At 46.4% G+C, this 23,094-nt stretch overlaps 2 protein-coding genes across 2 annotated transcripts in view; one reads left to right on the forward strand and one right to left on the reverse strand.

Moving 5' to 3' along the window:
• Positions 1 to 17,797, reverse strand: part of sned1 (sushi, nidogen and EGF-like domains 1) — an 83,111-nt gene extending 65,314 nt beyond the window's left edge. The window contains exon 1 of the mRNA XM_078410668.1: positions 17,507 to 17,797. Within this exon, the coding sequence (XP_078266794.1) occupies positions 17,507 to 17,791 (285 nt within the window). The 5' untranslated portion in view covers positions 17,792 to 17,797. The remainder of the gene's footprint in view (positions 1 to 17,506) is intronic.
• On the forward strand, positions 4,657 to 4,975 carry rpl37 (ribosomal protein L37). Its single transcript, XM_078410669.1, is given in 1 exon segment — positions 4,657 to 4,975. A coding segment is annotated over 1 exon segment (294 nt). The 3' UTR covers positions 4,951 to 4,975.
• Positions 17,798 to 23,094: the final 5,297 nt, after the last annotated feature.

The following is a 23,094-nucleotide window of genomic DNA, read 5'->3' on the forward strand; positions in this document are numbered from 1 at the left end:
GTAAGTTACAGGATTAAATCGGCAGTGCAAAATTGGAAGCATGCCAACCGTATGTGGTAGAATCCGTATTGTGATAGCCTGACCAGGCAGGTCTGCTCTACTCTGTACACTGCTGATGATCAAACATTAGTTGGATCTGGACGGGTAGACCCGTCACTGGAGGCTGCACTTTCTCCCACTTGATTCCAGGTAACCCTGCAGGCCAATGTGACATTGAAGCTAGGGTGAGCTAGGAGTGAGAGGCTTACCAGTGATCAGAGCCAAGATGCGATGTGGTTTTAGCTGGTGGAACTCCAACAGTAACCCTGCACACACTGGTCTCTAAAACCTTGGCTTGCCGACTCACTGTTTTAAATAGCCCACTGTTTCTTTGGATGTCTGGCAATCAGAATTGGGACTTTGTGCTGTGGTTTGATGTAAAGACACCTGTTGCTTAACCTTTCATTCCTCAAATACATAACTCAATTAGCACTGTCCTTACCAACCATAAAACTACATCAGTTTCATGCTTGGGTAAGGACAGTGCTAATTGAGTTATGCATTTGAGGAATGAAAGATTGAGCAACTGGTGTCTTTATATCGAACCGCTGCACAAAGCCCCAACTCTGATTCTGGCAAAGTGGATACATTCTGATTTGTTGCGCTTGTACTTTGATTGCTGGAAGCAGTTTGCCAGAGGTTGCAATGGCATTCTGTGGGCATTGGCAGAAGTAACCAGTCCAAGAACAAATTAAACATTTCATTAGTAAACGTCATTCTTCAAATGGTATACAAGTAAATTGGAACACAATGGAAAATAGTAAGTTCCAGTTGTGGTGTTGCTACTTTTGAAAAAAAAACTTCTGGCATCCAAGCCTACTATCAGTAGATGCAGGATTACCAACGTTTTCCAAGGCAGTAAAGCTGGCTGTCAATGGGTGTTCTATGTTTTGAGGGTGTGGATGCTCTGGTCCCATACTTGTGGCAATTTTACATCAGATTAGGTTCATTGCAATGTTTGAAGCCAGCTTCAGATGCACGTGTAGGAACTGCAGATGTTGGTTTAAACTGAAGATAGACACAAAAAGCTGGAGTAACTCAGTGGGTCACACAACATTGCTGGAGAAAAGGAACAGGGGACATTTCGGGCCGAGCCCCTTCTTCAGTCTAGGGTCTCAACCCCGAAAAGTCACCTATTCCTATTCAGATGCTATGTTCTACCTTCTATAATTCCCAATTTAATTTTACATATGAGGTTTGCCACCTTTCCCAAAGCCTGCTGCTGAGGTTGTTCATAGTCGGTGGGGTAGGACGCATGGCTGGAATGGGCAGTGCATGCCCCCAGCCCTGCGCTGCTGCCTGCTGCAGTCTCGCTCTAAACCACAGCCAGTACCGCAGACACTATGTCAACTTAGGCTCCCCGAATTCCAGCTGCCGGCCAGGAACTGCAGCCGCCACCCGGCGGATTTTCAGGGAAACCGCGGTGAAGCTGCCAGCATCCACTGACATTACTCAACAACACGGAGATAAAATCCCATACCTCCGGTGTGAGTATGCAGACGTCCAGAGCTGCCCGCAGATGTACACACTGGTTCTGCCGACTGCACTCTGATGCTCACTGCTAAGGCAGTGTGTAATTATGGAATTTCCCCATCATTTACAGAGAGGAACTGTTCCCACAAAGTGAATGCAAGGCTTACTGGTGACTTACTGACAAAGGTTAATAATGCATCAAAAGGGACTTTGGCAAATTGATCTTCAAGGGGCCTTTCTGCCTAGGATTGGAACGGCCTAGGTTGGGATGTGCCGACGAAAAGGCGATAGTTACTCTTTACCCAGTATGGATGGGATTGATGTACATCCTGAGGCCAACCAGAATGGGATATTAATGGAAAAGGAAATGGGAGTATCCTTGGAGACACTGCTGGGAGTGTTTGTAAGTAGGACGGCTATGGTGGGTGAATGAGGGAGAAAGTGAGATAACCATACAAGAGCCATCTCCATCCATTGTGAGAGACCAAACATCCTCCTTGGACATTCAAAAACATAACTCTTCTTGAAATGACCACCATCAACATCTTAGGGTGCGGGATTTTTTTGACCATGGCTCTAAGAGCAGATCAGAGGATGAAAATCCAGCAGTAGGTCATTTACGTCCTGACATTTCAAAGCCTTTCCACCACCTATAATGCACAGGTGAGGATCGTGATGGTATATTCTTCATTTTCCTGGATGAATGCAATTAAAATTAAAAGACAAGGAGCTCAACTCCGTCCAGAATATATCAATCCACTTGTTCATTACCTCACAATCCCAAATTACTGGGGAACTAGCATATGCTATGAAGTAAAAGTGACAAAACCTCCCACTGTCAAGGAGGTTAAGGGCAGCAGGCAGTATCCAAATTGGATACCATGCTGACCTGGGAATATACCGTTGCCACTTCATTGCCTTTTGATCTAACCAATACACGAAGGGAATGACTTCGCCAGTTGAATGGCCGGCCTGCAAAAATGGGGACAGAAGCAATGGCAATGCCAATTTTTAAAACAAAATCAATAGATCAATAGCAAGCATCAAAACTCAAAGGTGGAGTTTTAACAATCATCGAGATTCAGCTAAAGGAGACCATTTGACAACTATCGGCATTACATAGTGCCTTTAATATAATTATCTACCAAACTTCACAGGTGCACATATAGATGATGTCACTGAGAGGCAGTGTATTAGTGAGAAATGTGTGGGCGAAGGATATATTTTTAATAGATGCTAGAGCTGCAAAAACGCAAAATTAATGCATACGATTTTCTTGCTGCAATCGAATAAATAAGAATACCATGTCCCCCAGCAACCCCACGGATGGCAATGCTGCTGAGAAGGCAAGGACAGCATCTGAATGAGGACATCCATGACCAAGGCAGCCTGCTGTGGAAAACTGTTTGAGGAAGGGATGCAGGAGAATCATGAATAGAACAGAAATTAGGTATCAATATGTTATTATCATTAGTAGGATTAATGCTGTTCTCTGCAGCTATGAATGAGATCCCCAACGTTTATATTAACTTGCTCTCCCAAGTAAAGGGATGTCTCAAGGCAGCCGAAGCTAAGAGCAGGTGACCGACCGTTCAGCGCTTTGACCGTGCTTCAACATTCAATGAGATCATGACTAATCATCTATCTTAACATAATTCTCTTGCCCTAATTCCGTATTCATTTTCCTTTCAATAAATAGAATCTATCAATCCGAGTTATGAATGCAGGCAGTGATTGATCACTGCAGATTCCTGGAGTAGGGAATTCCAGAGATTAACCACTCTTTGAACGGTCTCCTCACTTCATTCCTTAATGGCCTACTCCTTATTTTAAGACTGTAATCCTCTGTTCTATACTCCTCAGCCAAGAAAAACATTCCCACCATAGCTAACCTGCCCAGATTTCTAAGAATCTTATATGCTTTCAATGAAGTTGCCTCTCGTCCTTCTAAACTCTGGGAGAACAGATAACTTACTCAATCTCTCCTCGTAAGATGAACCCACAATCAGAACAATCTGTGTGGTGCATCTTTGCTTGACTTACTCTGAGGTATCTATATCATTTAGTTATTCAGCATAGAATCAGGCCCTTTGGCCCAACTCGTCCATATTGACCAGGTTTTATAACTGAACCAAGCTTATTTGCATGCCTCCTAGTCCCATTTTCTAGGTAAAGAATCCATCATTTTGCATAATACTCCAAATGTACTCCAATACCTTTCACCATGCCTGATATAATAGCAGCAAGAAGAATTTGAAAAGAAAAGTGGCAACCCTTCGTTGGAACAAAGAAAATGGCTGGGCCAGGGAGTAATTCATGCAGTTAAGTTGAGGAGTTGGGAACCAAATGATCTTAAAGCAATGACCTTACATTATTGCATAGGTCAAGACTGTATTGGCATGGAGATTAACATATCAAGTGGATTCATAGAAGACAAAAAGAAAGATGCTGGAATCTGGATGAAAAAACTAATCACTGGAAGAACTCAGTTGGTCAAGCAGCATCTGTGGAGGCAAATGTTGCCCAGTACATAGTATTTTAAGGGGTGAGGGTGGAGTGGAATAGAGGCTGGTAAGTGATGTGGAACATGATGGGATGGAGACGCAGGGCACAATCAGTCAGGTTGGAGAATGAGAGTGGATGACATCGTAGGTAGAAACAGTTGGGCTGGGGATGAGAAACAGATGGAACCAGGTGTGGAGGAGAGAAAGGAAGAAGTGAATTAAGGGAGAAGGAAAACACCTTGGGTGGAAATATTGTGTTGATACCATTGGGAAGTAAGCTACCCAAGTGGAACATTACTTGTTCCTCCACTTTGCATTTGGCCATTCCATAAAAATGAAGAAGGCAGAAATGCTAAAGTGGGTTTAGGAAGAAGAGTTAAAGTAACATACAACCGGAAGCACAAAACAGCCAGATAGACTACGTCCAGGTGCTTCACGAAACGGCCACCAATGTAGAGGAGGTTACATCGCGAGTGTCGAATGCAGTAGACGAGGTTGGAAGAGATGCAGGTGAACATACGCATCACCAAAATCCTTTCTATCATCTACAAAGCACGTCAGGAGTGTGATTGTGATCGCCCACATGTGTACAGCTCAAACAATTCTCAAGAAGCTTGGACACCATGAAGGCACTGTGAAAATGACAAAGGGAACATCGTCATTTGGTAAAAGGTGGAACAAGACTCACACTCTTTGCTGGCGGTGTTGAGCTAAAGCTTTTCACCTGCAGAAATCCACCTGTGGTAAATGTGCCTACCCTGCCAAGAGAAAGAGAAAGTATAACTGGAGTGCAAAAGCCAAAAGGAGAAACACAACAGGCACAGGTCGCATGAGGCACCTGAAGGTGGTGTTTTGGAGGTTCAGGAATGGATTCCATGAAGGCACCGCCCCAAAGCCCAGACATGCTGCAATGGCTTTTTCCAGCACTGCATAAACTGTTGGTCTACCAATGTAACAAATAAAGCTATCGTTTGGAAAGTTTAAAAAAAAATGAAGGGCAAATTTGCCGTATTGATTTGGCACCTCACCCACCCTTAAACATTCAGTCTCTCTACTGCCAACACATGGTGCCTGCAACATGTACCTACAAATACACTATGCCTGCTCATCTAATCCACATCTCCCTAGTCCAAGACCTCCACCAGCAAGATATCCAGGAGCAACAAGCACACATGAACATCACCACCTGCAGATTCCCTTCCAGGCCACACACTAAGTTGCCGTTCTTCCATCGGCACTGTGTCTAAGCCCTGGCCGGTACTCCCCAGCAGTACTCTGGGTGCAGCTTTACCAGAAGGACTGCAGTGGCTCAAGATGGCAGCTCACTGCCACCTTCTCAAGGATGATTAAAAATGGAAAAATACATGTGGCTTTGCCAGCCTTACCCAGATCCTGAAAAATGAATTAAAATAAAATAGAAGAGGCAAAGGCATATCAAAATAGAATCAACTGGTGGGATATTTTCCTTCATTCACCATGGTGCATCATTGAAACTCTCAATGGAAACACCACTGTTCAGTACGAGTCAAGAGCTATTACCCACGCGGTAGTGTAAATTATTTCTCTGTCTTAGATAAACATGCAGAAACATCTATGCTTACGTAAAGCCATTCCCTGACACAGCCCACCACTTGCTTTAGGTCAGGTGATTGTATAATTGGCTTCTATGGCGAGTCCGAAACTTGTTGGTTGTAGACGAAGTTTATTGCAGCCGCAATACACGAATACAGAGTTAAACAACAAGGTACAGGACAACCAATACAAACTTACTGTCTTCCTTGAAGACTTCGCCGAACTGACTAAATCGGGCGCCAAACGCGCACATGACATCGCTGGCCAATCAGCGATGTCGTTCCCTGGACCAATCCCCATGGTCGCGTTCCCACGTGACCTCGCTGGCCAATCCGAGGGTTCGACGACCTGGACCATTCTCTATGGTCGCTACATGACCCCCCCCAGAACCCGAGGTGCGGAACCTAGCAGGGAGCCGGATTTCGCGACCATAACGAGTACGGAGAGGGACAGCCTGAACCACAGGAGCCGGAGGTTCCGGACTTGGTGGAACAGCCGGAACGAGAGGTTCTGGAGGAACTACCGGCACGGGGGGTCCTGGAGGAACTGCCGAAACGGGGGGTCCTGGAGGAACTGTCGGAACGGGGGTTTCTGGACTGGGCGGAACTAACGGAGGTCGGCCTCTCCTAGGGGTTTGACCGACCAGGACTGGTTGATCCGGGTCCAAATGGGCAGGTTTGAGCCGGGACACCGAGACGAGTTCACTCTTGCCGCCCATGTCTAAGGTGAAAGTAGCCGTTCCCTTACGTAAAACCCGGAAGGGCCCTTGATAGACCCTCTGCAACGGGGCGCGATGGGCATCTTTACGCAAAAAAACAAACTCACAGTCCTTCAGGGAAGACGGTTCATGTACCATGGGACACCCATGACGTGAAGTCGGCACTGGAGCCAGGGAGCCCACCCGTTCCCGGAGAGATGCTAACGCTGATGGGACTGTAGGGAGCAGGGCTGAAGGGTCTGGAAACAGATCTCCGGGTACTCGAAGTGTCGAGCCATATACTAGCTCTGCGGACGACGCACCGAGATCTGGCTTAGGAGCAGTCCGGATGCCCAAAAGAACCCAAGGGAGTTGGTCTACCCAGTCCGGGCCTTCAAGCCTTGCACTGAGGGATGCCTTAAGTTGGCGGTGGAACCTTTCTACGAGTCCATTTGCCTGGGGGTGATATGCAGTTGTGGGTTGTAACTTGGACCCGTACAGTTCCGCCAGCGCGGCCCAGAGGGACGAAGTGAACTGTGGCCCTCTGTCAGTTGTAATAACTGCCGGGACCCCGAAACGAGCTACCCAATGAAGGGCCAAAGTCCTAGCACAAGACGCTGACGAGATATCAAACAATGGGAAAGCCTCTGGCCACCGGGTGAACCGATCCACCACTGTGAGGAGGTGGGTGTAGCCCCGGGAGGAAGGCAAAGGCCCGACCAAATCCACGTGGATGTGGAAAAAACGAAAAGCCGGGACCTCGAAATCCTGTACGGGGGGCTGGACGTGGCGTTGGACTTTAGCGGTCTGACAGGGCACGCAGGAACGTGCCCACCCCGCTACCTGTTTCCGCAGGCCATGCCAGACAAACCTCGCTGCTACCAAGGCAGAGGTGGAGCGGATGGACGGGTGCGCCAGCCCATGAATGGCATCGAAAACCCGGCGCTGAAGGGAGGGCGGTACTACCGGCCTGGGACGAGGAAGAGAAACATCGCACCATACTTTCGTGCCCTCCGACCCACAAGCTACCTGGGCCAACTTCAATCCCGAAGTGGTGGACTGGTAAGCCGAAACGGTATCCGCTAGGAGCTGTGCCTCCGCGAGCTCCTGGGGATCCACTTCGCAGTCCACCGCCGAAATAGGGGGAAAAGCAGGTCTAGACAGGGCGTCAGCAACGGCATTAAGCTTACCCGCGATATGACGGACATCTGTGGTAAATTCGGAGATAGCAGTCAGGTGCCGCTGCTGGCGGGCTGACCATGGGTCAGACAATTTCAAAAAAGCAAATGTTAATGGCTTGTGGTCCGTAAATGCCACAAATGGGCGGCCCTCGAGGAAATACCTGAAATGACGGACAGCTAAATAGAGAGCTAGAAGCTCTCGGTCAAATGCGCTATATTTCAGCTCGGCCGAATTTAGTTGCCGGCTGAAAAACGCTAAAGGCTGCCAACGGCCACCGACCTGCTGCTCCAGAACCCCACCCACCGCCACGTCAGAGGCGTCAACCGTCAGGGCCGTGGGGGCGGAGGGGCTCGGATGGACCAACATGGTGGCGTCTGCCAAGGCTGCCTTAGCTGCCGTAAAAGCCGACTCTGCGGTCGGGGACCACAACAACTCTACCGGATTCCCTGCAAGGCATTGGAAAAGCGGGCGCAGGACTCGCGCCGCTGCCGGAACGAATCTATGGTAGAAATTAACCATGCCTACGAACTCCTGCAGCCCTTTTACTGTGGTGGGCCTGGGGAAAGCCCGGATAGCCTCCACCTTCTCGGGCAAAGGGGCGGCGCCGGCAGGGGTAATTCTGTGCCCTAGAAAATCGAGAGCAGGCAGGCCGAATTGACATTTGGAGGGTTGGATAATGAGCCCGTGGTCTTGGAGCCGCTGGAACACGGTCCGCAAATGGGCCTGGTGTTCCTGCACTGAGGGGCTGGCTACCAGGATGTCGTCCAAATAAATAAACAAAAAGGGTAAACCCCGGCCCACGCGGTCCATCAGTCGCTGGAAAGCCTGTGCCGCGTTCTTTAAACCGAAAGGCATACGCAACCATTCAAACAACCCGAACGGAGTAATAGTTGCAGTTTTTTGTATGTCCTCCGGTCGCACCGGAATCTGATGGTATCCTCGCACCAAATCGATTTTGGAAAACACCACCGCTCCTTCCAGTCCAGATGAAAAGTCCTGTAGGTGCGGTATGGGGTAGCGATCAGCCGTGGTGACAGCATTGAGACGCCGATAATCGCCACATGGCCTCCACCCCCCAGATGCCTTGGAGACCATGTGGTGGTGGCAAGGGCGAGGCCCACGGGCTGTCAGACTGACGGACAATTCCCATTTCCTCCATCTTCCTGAACTCCGCCCTTGCCACCACCAGTTTGTCTGGCGGTAGTCTCCTGGCCCGAGCGAAAACGGGAGGGCCTTCGGTGCGGATGTGATGGACCACCCCGTGCTTAGCCGAAGGTGCGTCAAAACGTTGGACGAGCAGCTCTGGGAACTCTGCCAGAATCGCAGCATACGAGTCGGGGGCCGCGACGACGGCCTGGACAGTAGGGCTGGGCGAGGAGGCGATTGCCGGAGCGACGTGCTCCTCTTCGGCAGAGGGTCGGAGGTCGTTACCGCGGACATCAGGAACCAGTGAAAAAGCCCAGAGAAAATCTGCGCCCAGGATCGCTTGTTTGACGTCGGCTATGATGAATGGCCATTCGTACGTGCGGAGGCCTAACACAAGGGACATCTTCCGTGTACCGAAAGTGCGAATTGGGCTGCCATTAACCGCGATGAGGGTGGGACCTGTCTTACCCGATCTGGTTTCGAGGTCGGTCGGCGGCACTATGCTGACGATGGCTCCCGTGTCTACCAAAAATTCTGTGTCCGTGAATCGATCATGGACATAGAGGCGCCGGTTCTGGCCAATCGTAACTGCCCCTATGTATGATCGGCCGAGGCATTTCCCGCGAAGGTACAAGGCAAACGACAGTTGCGGGATTCGTTACCCCATCGTAGGTGATAATAGCACCAGCCGCGCTTGTGCGGATCTTTTTGGCGGGCTTTCGGAGAATTGGCGGGAGACGTGGCGCCATCTTGCCGTCGCTGTGGCGTGGTCACCGATGTCGAGACTTTGTTGATTGAACCACTTGCCTTGTTTTTTGCCGCTATGAGCGCGTCCGCTTTCGCTGCATATGCTTCGGGGTCCTTAAAAGAACAATCCGTAAGCTGCAGTCGGACATCCTCGGGAAGTTTCTCGCGGAATGCCTGTTCAAACATCGGGCAATCCGTATGCTCACCGGCTAGCATCATCATTTCGGCCATGAGGACGGAAGGCAGTTGGTCTCCAAGATCCGGTAGGTGCAGAAGTTTTGCCGCACCACCATGCTTATTAAACCCGAAGGTTCGCAGTAATACCTTCTTCATGGCCTCGTACTTGTCTTCCGCAGGTGAATTTACGATGAACCGCATCACGCGCTTGGTTGTGTCCGGCGATAGAGCGCTGACGAGGTAGAAGTACTTCGTGGATTCGTCCGACACCTTCTTTATATGGAATTGAGCCTCGGCGTGGATAAACCAAGCTTGCGGTGCGTACGTCCAAAATAACGGAAGATGAACGCCTGCCGCGCTTGACTCCGGTGTTACCTGCTCGGTCATCGTCAACGAGGCGTCGGGTTCCTGCTCAGTCGGTGATCGTCCAGATCACGTCGGGGTCACCAATATGGCGAGTCCGAAACTTGTTGGTTGTAGACGAAGTTTATTGCAGCCGCAATACACGAATACAGAGTTAAACAACAAGGTACAGGACAACCAATACAAACTTACTGTCTTCCTTGAAGACTTCGCCGAACTGACTAAATCGGGCGCCAAACGCGCACATGACATCGCTGGCCAATCAGCGATGTCGTTCCCTGGACCAATCCCCATGGTCGCGTTCCCACGTGACCTCGCTGGCCAATCCGAGGGTTCGACGACCTGGACCATTCTCTATGGTCGCTACACTTCGACCTTTAAAGCCAGATTTTTAATTAATTAGTTAGCTTGTTTCTCTCAGAGACCATTCCAGCCTACTGGTTTACTCAGGCAATTATGTAGAAAAGTGTTCATGAATGTATTATTACTGATACAGAGTACATGTTACACCATTCAAATTCTAATGTATGTTAAAAGCAACTGCTGATGTACATAGAGAACCCAGAGATGAAACAAAATGGCAGTTAGAGGACACAGGGTATACCAAGCACCAATGTGATGCCTCGTGTCTAATCAAGAGCAGCGTGCATGTCCATTGTACAATAATAGATTGCCATGTATGATCAACATATGACAATGTGATGTTATCAGTGTACAGGGTAAGTGTAAAGGGTACAGGGTAAAATAATGGACAAGCAAAATGGGCAGTGCATACAAAGAGCAGATGAAAATCCTAGCAGATTGCATTGTGCCTTTAGATAGATATTATGATGTATAATGTATAATTAACTGGTTATGGAAGCATTGTAGACAGGCAAACCTTATGAGAGGTGTTGTGTTCCTAGAAAACCTCCTTTAGCACGATTTTTTGTAACGCTAAACCACATCACCTCCGCAAGCGTCAAGAAGTTAGAGTTAAAAAATAGATTTCTAGTTTATTTATTTGGTTTTTTTTTTTTAACATAAGTTCCCTGTGAACAAATTTTTACTCCATACCTCAGATTTATAGTAGTGATTTGTGAATTTCATAATGGTGGATGTCTGTTACCCGAACTGCTGTAACACAGGGATCACCTGAACTAAAAGATAGTTGAATTTTGCATACATGCAAAACATAAGATTGGCAAATACCTTAAAATAACAATGTGGAGATAGACAATGCAATGTTTCATAGTGGATAGATAACTCTCGCTCAATGAGCACAGAGATCAGGTAGGTCAGCAGTTTGGAAAATGACCATCAATAGTCAGGTGCCTTAACCAATGTATAATAATGGTCGAAGATAAACACAAAAAGCTGGAGTAACTTAGCGGGACAGGCAGCATCTCTGGAGAGAAGGAACGGGTGATGTTTCGGGTCGAGACCTTTCTTCATAATGGCCGGGTGGCTTGCCAAGTAACAATGGTCAGATGAGTTAAAGCAGCTGGTGGATTTGCCATTGAACAACAATAATCAGGCAGTTTATCAATTTTTTAACACTGGCAAGGTAGTTTGCCCAGTGGTCTGTAAAAAGCAGCTATAAATTCTGGTATATAAAAAGGAATATCCAGTGTAAAGTAACCAATGTGTAGGGAACAAGAAGAATGAACAGTCAGTGCATACAGAATATTAAAAATGGCCTAAGACCCAAGGTTTAATAATGAAGATCATACAAACCAGAGAAATGGATCAAGTGGCCTTGACACCTGGTATACAATGAACGGAAAGTGCACTCAGATATTAAAAGGACCACTGTTCAGTGTGCATAAATTGATTTTTTCTGTAGCAATGAGTAAGTAAATCATCCCACGTTCAATAACATTAACTGTATTACACAATGTCCATGTCTGATCAAGTGGAATTGCCTGCCAGTCCTGAAACTGTTCCTGTCAATCTTTGTCCTTCCTCCTCTATACAGGTATGTCCTTTTTTTAGGTATAGAGACCAAAACTATACACCTTGTGTGGACTTGCCAAAGCTCAATATAATTGCAAATCAAAGAAAAATGCAGATGCTGAAAATCTGAAATAAAAGCTAGAAAATGCTCGAAGCATTCAGCAGGTCACGCAGTTAGTGTAGCAAAAGAAACAGTCAACATTTCAGGTCTGCACCACTTTGTCACAACAAACTTGTATCAATATCTTTCCAAGTTCTGCAGAAATGTCGCAACTCAGAAATGTTAACTGTTTTTCTTTCCACGGATAGAGTTGTAGAGTCAAACAGTGTGGAAACAGGCCCTATGGCCCAACTTGCCCACACCGACCAATATGTCCCATCTACACTAGTCCCACCTGCCTCTGTTTGGCCCATATTCCTCTAACCTTCCCTATCCATGTACGTGTCCAAATGTTTCTTAAATGTTGCGATAGTACCTGCCTCAACTATCTCCTCCAGCAGCTCGTTCATTACACCACCACCCTTTGTTTGAAAAAGTTACCCTTCAGGTTCCTATTAAATCTTTCCTCCCTCACCTCAAACCTATGTCCTCTGGTTCTCAATTCCCCATCTCTGTGCAAAAGACTCCGTGCATTTACCCAATCAATTCCTCTCATGATTTTGCATACCTCTATAAGATCACTCCTGTGCTCCAAGGAATAGAGTCCTTGCGTGTGCAACCTCTCCCTATAGCTCAGGCCCTCTAGTCCTGGCAACATCCTCGTAAAGATGCTGCCTGACCTGCTGAGTGATTCCAGCATTTTCTGCATGTTTAATTGTTGTAAGACATTGCCCCTGTGTAGTATGCCTGAGATGATTATATTAATGGTGATGTTCAAATCAAGCATGAAAATGTTTAAGTCATTACGTTTGGATAAATCTGAACTGGCCATTACTTAGAATGCCTGGTGTCAGCAGCTACACTGCACAATGCACTAAGTAACACAATGGAGTCCCCATTGTATAATACTGGGTGGGTGCTGACAGATGCTATTTTATAATAATAACCAGGGAAGTTCACCTGAAGAATTATATTTGTACAGCGCCTGGTGGGTAGTGATAGATCGGGTGTCTAGTGGATAATAATGACAAGCAAGTATGAGTAATGCAATGATATGGGCCCTTGGAATACACAGGTGACAGCACACTGAAGAATTCTTTTAAAACTATATACTGTTTCCTCCATAATGTTTGGGACAAAGACCCATCATTTATTTATTTGCCTCTGTACTCTACAATTTGAGAATTGTAATATAAAAAAATCACATGTGGTTAAAGTGCACATTGTCAGATTTTATTAAAGGGTATTTTTTATACATTTTGGTTTCACCATGTAGAAATTACAGCTGAGTTTATACACAGTCCCCCCATTTCAAGGCACTCCTCTGGGCTCTGCAATTTTGGGTTCTTGTTACTTTTCCTATTTGTCTACTACACCACATATGTTCCGCAAGATCTGTAGTGGATGTGGGAAGGGTGATGTTGATATTCATACTTGTACTGAGCGACAATGATTAACATTGAACATCTAGAGAGATCCGTACATAATTATGATCAGACAGAACCCCTGCAATCCCAGTGGAGAGATGGAGAATACACAGATTATAATCAATAGGGTTTACAATTTGACTTGTGAGAAGGCTAGGTAAATCCCCCTGCATATAACAGCAGTCGGGTGAAAGTTACAATATGTAATCATACAGCATACAACTGTGAATATAGGCACAAAATGCTGGAGTAACTCAGGGGGTTATGCAGCATCTCTGGAGAAAAGGAATAGCTGACGTTTCAGGTCAGGACCCTCCTGCAGATCCAACATATCGTGTCCAGATCAGTCTCGACCCGAAACATCACCTATTCCTTTCCTCCAGAGATGCTGCCTGACCCATTGAGTTGATCCTGCATTTTGTCTTTGGTGTAAATCAACATCTGCAGTTCCTTCCTAAGCATATACTGTAACTGTGAGCAGGTAAAGTTTTCGGTATACAATAATGAATGTGCATAAAACAAAGTTAATGGCAAACAGTGTCTAATAATGGTCATTGGAGTAGAAACATAGAAACATAGAAAAAAAAGTGCAGGAGTAGGCCATTCGGCCCTTTGAATCAGTACTGCCATTCAATATAATCATGGCTGATCATCTAAAATCAGTACCCCATTCCTGCTTTTCCCCCATATCCCTTGATTCCTTTAGCCCAAAGAGCTAAATCTAACTCTCTCTTGAAAACATCCAGCGAATTGGCCTCCACTGCCTTCTGTGGCAGAGAATTCCACAGATTCGCAAATCTCTGGATGAAGAAGTTTTTCCACATCTCAATCCTAAATGGCCTACCCCTTATTCTTAAACTGTGAGCCCTGGTTCTGGACTTCCCCTACATCGGGAACATTTTTCCTGCATCTAGCTTGTCCAATCCTTTAAGAATTTTATATGTTTCTATTCTAGATCCCCTCTCATCCTAAATTCCAGTAAATACAAGCCCGATCGATCCATTCTTTCATCATATGTCAGTCCCGCCATCCCAGGAATTAACTTGGTGAACCTACGCTGCACTCCCTCAATGGCAATAATGTCCTTCCTCAAATAAGGAAACCAAAATTGCACACAATACCCCAGGTGCTGTCTCACCAGGGCCCTGTACAACTGCTTACTTTCAGTGACTGATGTACAAGCACGCCCAGGTCTCGTTGCAACTCCCCTTTCCCTAATCTGACATCATTCAGATAATAATCTGCCTTCCTGTTCTTGCCACTAAAGTGGATAATCTCACATTTAACCACATTATACTGCATCTGCAATGCATTTGCCCACTCACCCAACCTATCTAAGTTACCCTGCAGCCTCAGAGCAGCCTCATAGCATCCTCATCGCAGCTCACACTGCCACCCACCTTTCTGTCATCTGCAAATTTGGAAGATGTCACATTTAATTCAATCGTCTCAATTATTGATATATATTGTAAATAATTGGGGTCCCAACACCGAGCCTTGCGGCACCCCACTAGTCACTGCCTGCCATTCTGAAAAGGGTCTGTTAATTCCTACTCTTTGCTTGGTGTCTGCCAACCAATTCTCTATCCATGTCAATACCCGACCCCCAATACCATGTGTTCTAATTTTGCACACTAATCTCGTGTGGGACCTCGTCAAAGGCTTTTTGAAAGTCCAGATACACCACATCCACTGGCCCTCTCTTATCCATTCTACTTTTTACATCCTCAAAAAATTCCAGAAAATTAGTCAAGCATGCTGACTTTGACCGATCCTGTCACTGCCTTCCAAATGCGCTGCTATAACATCTTTAAAAATCAACTCAAGCATCATCCCCACTACCGATGTCAGTCTAACTAGTCTATAATTCCCCATTTTCTCTCTCACTCCTTTTTAAAAAATTGGGGTTACATTGGCTATCCTCCAGTCCACAGGAACTGATCCAGAGTCAAGAGAACATTTAGTGTTCCTCACTAGTGTGTTCACTAATCTTTTCATTTTTACATATCTAAAGAAGCTTTTAGAGTCTTTTTTTATATTCCCCACAAGCTTTCTTTCATGCTCTTTTATTCCCCTCTTAATTAACACCTTTGGCCTCCTCTGTTGAGTTCTAAATTTCTCCCAGTCCTCTGGTTTGCTGCTTTCTATAGCCAATTTATATGCCTTTTCTTGGATTTAACATTATCCTTGATTTCCCTCGTTAGCCACGGTTGAGCAACCTTCCCTGTTTTATTTTTGCGCCAGACAGGGATGAACAATTTTTGTAGTTCATCCATGCGGTCTTTAAATCTTTGCCATTGCATCTCCACCACCAACCTTTAAGTATAAATTGCCAGTCTATCCTAGCCTATTCCCGTCTCATACCTTCAAAGTCTCCTTTCATTAAGTTCAGGACCCTAGTCTCTGAATTAACCGTGTCACTTTCCATCCTAATGCAGAATTCCACCATGAGTCAGCCACTGTTGCCCAAGGGGCTTTGCACAACAAGATCGGTAACTAATCCTTCCTCATGACACAATACCCAGTCTAGGATGGCCTGTCCTCCAGTCGGTTCCACTACATATTGGTTTAAAAAACCATCCCGCGTACATTCCAGGGAATCTTCCTCCTCAGCGCTCAATAGACAATAGACAATAGGTGCAGGAGTAGGCCATTCAGCCCTTCGAGCCAGCACCGCCATTCAATGCGATCATGGCTGATCACTCTCAATCAGTACCCCGTTCTTGCCTTCTCCCCATACCCCCTCACTCCGCTATCCTTAAGAGCTCTATCCAGCTCTCTCTTGAAAGCATCCAACGAACTGGCCTCCACTGCCTTCTGAGGCAGAGAATTCCACACCTTCACCACTCTCTGACTGAAAAAGTTCTTTCTCATCTCCGTTCTAAATGGCCTACCCCTTATTCTTAAACTGTGGCCCCTTGTTCTGGACTCCCCCAACATTGGGAATCTAATTAATAGCAATGAGCAGGTGTGGTCCATAGTGGTAGACAATGTGGTTTAATAATAATAAGGCAAGAGCTCGATGGATACTACCTGAGGTGGAAGAGTGCTGGGTTTACATTGATAACTGGCAGAGCACCTTCTGCTGGGAACATTGCTCTCCCTGGTATGTTAACATGTACAGGCATGGGTGACATCAAGCTAATCAAAACTGGCAGAGTCCAGTGCATGAGGGTGGGATAGTTGACTCCCACTATAAAAGTGGGCAGATGGTCTACATAGTTACTAATGGTCGGCACTTGAAATGCCCAATACACCATCCAGGATAGTATACTGACAAAAGTATTACACTGGACGTGGTGACCAGTGTACAATGATCAGCACTGGAACGCCCTGGGGTCAGGGCATCCAGTACACAATGCTGGATCTGCAGGTAGACCTTTATAAGCTGGCGGATCATCATTGACAGCTTGTTCAGTGTGCATTAGTGGCCACAGAAAATGTTCCCCACATAATAACGGGCAATGTGTAATTATCAACTCGCCAAGCGCTGCGTGTGTAAGTAATAAGCAAGCAGAGCGCACACGTTGTACAATAATTGCCAGCGGTTGCAGTTGTAATAAGCTGTAAAGAATGAAGCGTGTGTAAGTGGGCAGCGGAATGCCCCGGCAGAACAATAGGACTTGCAGCCGGCGGATAACGAATGGCCATGTAGTCGGTGCAGTGAAATTGTCAGTCCCTGGTACATACCCCGTGGAAAAGGGTAACGGGAGCGCATTGAAACAACCCGAGTGTAAAATAACGAGCCGGTAAAGAGTTCAGTCTCTGTCCGACTCCAAGTGCGGAAGCAATTGGGAATGAATGTAAAAACAGAGCGCTGGAGGAACTCAGCGGCTCAGGCAGCATCTGTGGAGGTAAATGGAGACCCTTCTTCAGACTCACGAGAATGAAGAGTTGTGCAGATTTGCAGTAAGTGGCAAGCTGTGTGCCCACCACACAGGGCGCCCCCAAGAAACCAGGAGTTGGAGGAGGAAGATGCAGGGGTGATCAGGGAGGGTCCTGGACTGCAGTAGCATCTGCTGCAAGGGCATCTATCTACCTGGAGGGTGGGCTTGGGTTGACAGGTCGGGTGGAAGCTGTGATGGTCCCAGGACTCCCCAACCCAAGGAAAGCGGTGGGTTCGGTGCAGCGGGGGTTGACTCACGTAAAGCCCGGAGTGCCTCTCCCCGAAGAAGGGGAAGCTGTGCGAGATCTCCAGGAGCCCGGAACCTCCATCGTCCACTTTGCCGTTGACTGAGTCGCCGTTCTCCAGCCCGAACGGGTAGAAGTCGCCGAGCGGCACCGAGCAGCAGATTGGTCCCAGCAACGCCAGCAGAGTGGCGGCGGGCAACAGCCCCATCAGTCTCAGGTCGGGGCACCTGCACCGTGGTGTGTATGTGTGTGAGTGAGTGAGTGTGTGAGTGTCCGCGGCGGGACCTGGTGTCCACATTGTGGCCGCTGCACTCTCCGCCCCCTCGCCCAACCCTCGCCCAACCCACACCAATCAACACACACAGCAACACCGCGCCCAGCCAACAAGCAGAGGCCGCCACCCACCCGCACAATCAGCTCCGGCCCACGCTCAGCTACAACAACGTTTACTCCTCGCACCAGAATATGAGATTTTCTTAAAGCTGAATTTAGCAAACATGACTTTTTTGTACAAACAAGGGACCGCAGATGCCGGTTCTCACAGCAGGACACAGAGTGTAGGAGTAACACAGCGGGGCAGGTATCATCGCTGGTGAACACATTGAGAATGATCAGCCATGATCACATTGAATGGCGGTTCTGGCTCGAATGGCCGAATGGCCTCCTCCTGCACCTATTGTCTATTGTCTATTTCGGGGTCAGGCAGCATCTCTGGAGAACATGGATGGGCGACACCCCGCATCGGTACCCTTCTGTGTCCCCACCCCGAAACATCACCTATGCATGTTCCCCTGAGATGCTGCCTGACCCGCCGAGTTATCAAGAGGGGGTTAGATTTAGCTCTCAGGGCTAAATGGATCAAGGGATATGGGGAAGAGGCAGGAACGGGGTACTGATTTTAGATGATCAGCCATGATCATATTGAACGGCGGTGTTGGCTCGAAGGGCCGAATGGCCTACTCCTGCACTTATTTTTCTATGTTTCTATGAGTTTCTCCAGCACTTCGTGTCCGAGGTTGCCTTGGGACGTCCGGCTCAATCATCCCGCAGCCAGTCCAGAGAGAGAGAGAGAGAAATAGTGAGAGAGGGAGAGAGAAAGGGAGAGGGTGAGAGAGAGAGAGGGAGAGAGAGAGTACACATCAAAACATATTTAACTCCGCGCTCAATGCCGCAACTTAAGATAATCAAATGCTTTCTCGCTCCCAGTTCTGACGGAGGATTCCGGACCTCAAATATTAGCTGCTCTTCTCTTTCCGCAGCTGCTGTCTAACCTGTCCAGCATTGTCCCTTACACCAACATACTGGGTTAAACACAAAGCGCTGAAGTAACTAACTAACTCAGTGGGTCAGGCAGCACCTGTGGGAGGAAGGGGGAGGCGATGTTTCGGGTTTGGACCTTTCTTCAGACTGGGTACATCATGATCATGAAGATTATTCTTTCTGCCTTATTTGAAACGTGCGTTTTTAGGACGGTTCTGGAGAAGCGACCAAGCTCAGAAACGGCAACTCTTTGTGAAAACAAGAAACTGCAGATGCTGGTTTACCAACGAAAGACACAAATATGCAGGACTAACTCAGCGGGCCAGGCAGCATATCTGGAGAACCTGGATCGATGACGCTTCGGATCACCCGAACCGGTTTCTCTCTGTCAGAACCCCCCAGGACCGTCTGCGTGTTTCCAGCATTTTCTGTTATTTATTTCAGGTCAGCTGTGAGCGCAGGTTAAATACAGAGTAAGGGTCCGGGAAATTGGCATGTATACTGACTTTTGATGAACGCCCATCACTGTCGCCGTGATTTGTACATTTTTTCAACTGGATTACAGAGGGATCGAATACTCATTGGATTGGGATGCGTTGATGTACTGAAACCTGCGACAATTTGATAGTTTCTCCACACCAACAAAACCCAGGAGAAGAAGACAATCATATGTTGATGGAAGCTCATTCGCAAATTGCCCAAATAAATAGTTTCACAAGCTTGTGTTAGAGACAATGCATCTTGTTGTGCCCCCGTTGTAATGGAAATAAACAAAATATGATTGTATGAAACAGGAACAAGAGTCGGCCATTTAGTCCTCCAAGCCTTCTCTACCGTTGATCGGCATCGTGGCTCAGCTTCTACCTCAATGCCATTTTCCTGTTCTGAACCAATTCCTTCTTTCATATCCAGAAATGTATCAATCTGTTTCAATGAACTTCCTGAGCCTTCACAACCGGTGTGCATTGCTTCTGTCCTATGGAGAGGTGATGCCAGCATTTCATGCCAATCCATTTTGCTGTTCACAGGTTGTTAACAGTGAGCTACCTTCTTGAATCTTTGTCCACGTACTGAAGATGGTCTCACACTAGTGTTCTGTCAAGGGCTTTATTGTCATTCACTCTAGGTTTTGATTAATGGATAGTACCCAGCCCTGCTCCAATACCGAATGGCATCCTTAACCTTAAGATGTCTTTTGACCTCAAATAAATTCCTGACAGCTTCATAGATAACACATTTCAAATGTTTTTTTCCCTTTTCAAACCAATCATGTAATTTGTCCCAAAGTTTGAATAATAGTGAGATCTGAACCAAAGTATGAGATTGCATATGTTTACAGATTTTTGTTTTGAGATCCAATACTCCAAAGACGTACAGGTATGTAGGTTAATTGGCTGGGTAAATGTAAAAATTGTCCCTAGTGGGTGTAGGATAGTGTTAATGTACGGGGATCGCTGGGCGGCACGGACTTGGAGGGCCGAAAAGGCCTTTTCCAGCTGTATATATATGATATGATATGATATGATATGATGGATACAGGCCCTTCGGCCCACCGGGTCCATGTTGAGGGTCCACCCATCAGCTCTTAACACTAGTTCAATCTAATCCCACGTTCACATCCACTCCCTGCACACGAAGGGCAATTTACAGAGGCCAATTATCCTATAAGCCGGCTCATCTTTGGGATATGGAGGAAGCCGGAGCATCCAGAGAAAATCCATGCGGTCACAGGGGAAACATACAAACTCCACACAGACAGAATCCAAGGTCAGGGTCAGCCTGGTTCTCTGGCGCTGTTACACAGCATTTCTACCAGCTACGCCACTGTGACGCCCTGGGAGTTAAATGTTATAAAATGTCTAGAGGTTTTGCTTCATAATGGAGAGACTTGGGATAGGCAGCAGAAAAGCATAGTGCACATTACAAGTTTGGGTTAGATTTTAAAAAATGGGGAGTAAAGGGAAGAGACGATGAGGTTGGGAATGGAGCACGAGACAGTGTGTGTGAGATGGGTGAAGATCCTGTCACCGATGGTAAAGAAACAAAGGTTCAGAAATTCACAATCAGAGCTTTGGGATGTGACAAATAAAGTGAAGTGACACACTGTAGAGAGATTTTAGATCAAGAATATTGGGGACAAGCAGACAGTGTTATTTGTTGAAAATGAAATGGAACTTAGAACAGGGCATGACGTAGGCTGTGGCAGACAAGTTGGCCAACAAGGGCAGCATCAAACTCAAAACTTTTAATCCACTCCAAATCATGAACATTACTGCAAAATTATCTGTCTTCCCATGTTCTGCCCATTACTATTAATTCTTCATATAGCCCAGAGATTAAAAACGCTCTTAACTAAATGCACTGTTAAAATTATCTCTCCCTGAGACATATTTATTACTGTGAACCCATAACCCTATATGGTTAATTGTGAATTTGCAACAATGCTTAATATGCTTGTATCATATTTCTGCTCCACTATTTCTCATAATCACTTGCAGCCTTATAAATCCAGTATCGTTTAAGCCTTTTTGCAGTTCTGGAAAGAATCAAGAAAATAGAGATCACCTTGCAGACTATTCTTCATTCACCTCAAACTTTAAAAAAATTTGGAGCCTTTCTTTCCCCTCTTTATTATTGATAAACTGGGGTCTAAGCTCTCTACTTTCTCTGTGTTAGTTTTAAACCTGCAGCTATGGAGGAGCACCACTCTCCTTCATCTCTACATCTTTTTTTTGTTGAATTCTCCTTTCCCAAGTTCACGGCCAACCAATCGACATTTCTTGATTTTGTGCTCTGTCAATGCTGCTTCACTTATTAATGGAATCGCAGCACAGAAGCAAGGCACTTGGCACATTCTGCTTGTGCTGGGGCCTTGAGGGTTCTTCAACACTGAGCCCAACAATGAATGAAAAATCTAAAGCATCACAAAGGGCTGTACATGAAGTAATTCAATGGTTTTTCTGACGTTTTCAATTTAAATTATCTTTGCCATTCAAAAGTCTTAAACAACATATAAAAGCCATTGAATTGAATATACCAGTGGGTGTGGAAACTCCACTCTTCTGTGTAGTTCTGAGAGCGCATTAAAATGTCAGGTTCAGAGATGGTGTAAATTTGAGGCCATACAAATATACCATGCAACCATTTTATATTAAGACCATTGTTTTCAATAAATCATGCAGCATTGATCAGGACTGCTTAACCCATTGTGCCTGAAATGACTGTAAATTACTTGCACTCTTTCACCATTGCACTGGATACTTCCTCTTTTCATGTGCTTCTTCACTTTTGAAAGTTACTGTTAAACGTGCCTTTCAAGAGATTGCATTGTAGGCGAAAACAACGTCTTCTCACCAATTTTGCTAACTCTTTTTCTTAGACAGTCCCTTAGCATTGAGGATGACTTGCTTTCTCATGAGGCTAACAAGGGAACTGCCGTTCTTACAAAGGTGGTGGTTGAAAGGGTGGGCGATGGGCAGTTTGTGAGCTGGATCGCTGGCTCTGCCACTCATGCATGGGTTCCATGTGTGAAAGCCCAATGTTCCTATTCCATGTTCAGTAATCGTGGGCTGGAGAACCCCTGAATTTAGTGGGAAGTTGCATTTCTACAAAGAAGCTTTGAACATATCCTAAAATCGGCTCCACTGTCCACTAAGGTGACCTCTTCCCCTGATTGAGCTCAGAATAGTGTTTCAAGTGTCTGGTGTCAGACCATCTGAGTAATGTGCCCTGTCGGGAATTGTTGAATGAGAGTAATTAGGGCCTCATTGCTGTTGACGTTGGCCTGGAGAGGACACCAACCATGGTCTACTTGGCCTTCCAGTGATTTTGTAGTCTTCTGCAGAAATAGTATTGATGATGCTTTTCCAGTGCCTTGAAATAGGTTGCCCAGGTCTCAGAACCATACAGGAGCACACAGACCATAAGGTTTGTAAGGTCTTGATTATCTAACGCACTTTTCTTCAATCAGCCACAGGTAGTGCTGGTGCACTGAAGACAGTGGTAAATGTCATCACTTACATCTGCCTTTGCTTAGAGGTGGTTTAGAAGGGTGAAGTGTAGTAGAGTAAAGTAGTGCAGGATTTTCCAGGACGTTTATTGTTGGAGGCCAGAGTGGTGCAGCAGGGGCAAGTAGGCAGAGCACATTTATCTTTGGAAGAAGGGTCCCGACCCGAAATGTCACCCATCCTTTTTCTCCAGAAACGCTGCTTAAGCCACTGAGTTACTCCAGCACTTTGTGTCTGTCTTGTGGACATTGAGTATGAGGCTCGTCCTCTCAAATGGTTCGGTGAATGGGTTGACAGTGACTTTGATGCATGCACAAATACAATTGTCATCTGC

The sequence above is a fragment of the Rhinoraja longicauda genome, chromosome 13 (assembly GCF_053455715.1).
Source record: "Rhinoraja longicauda isolate Sanriku21f chromosome 13, sRhiLon1.1, whole genome shotgun sequence".
NCBI classification, from domain to species: Eukaryota; Metazoa; Chordata; class Chondrichthyes; order Rajiformes; family Arhynchobatidae; genus Rhinoraja; species Rhinoraja longicauda.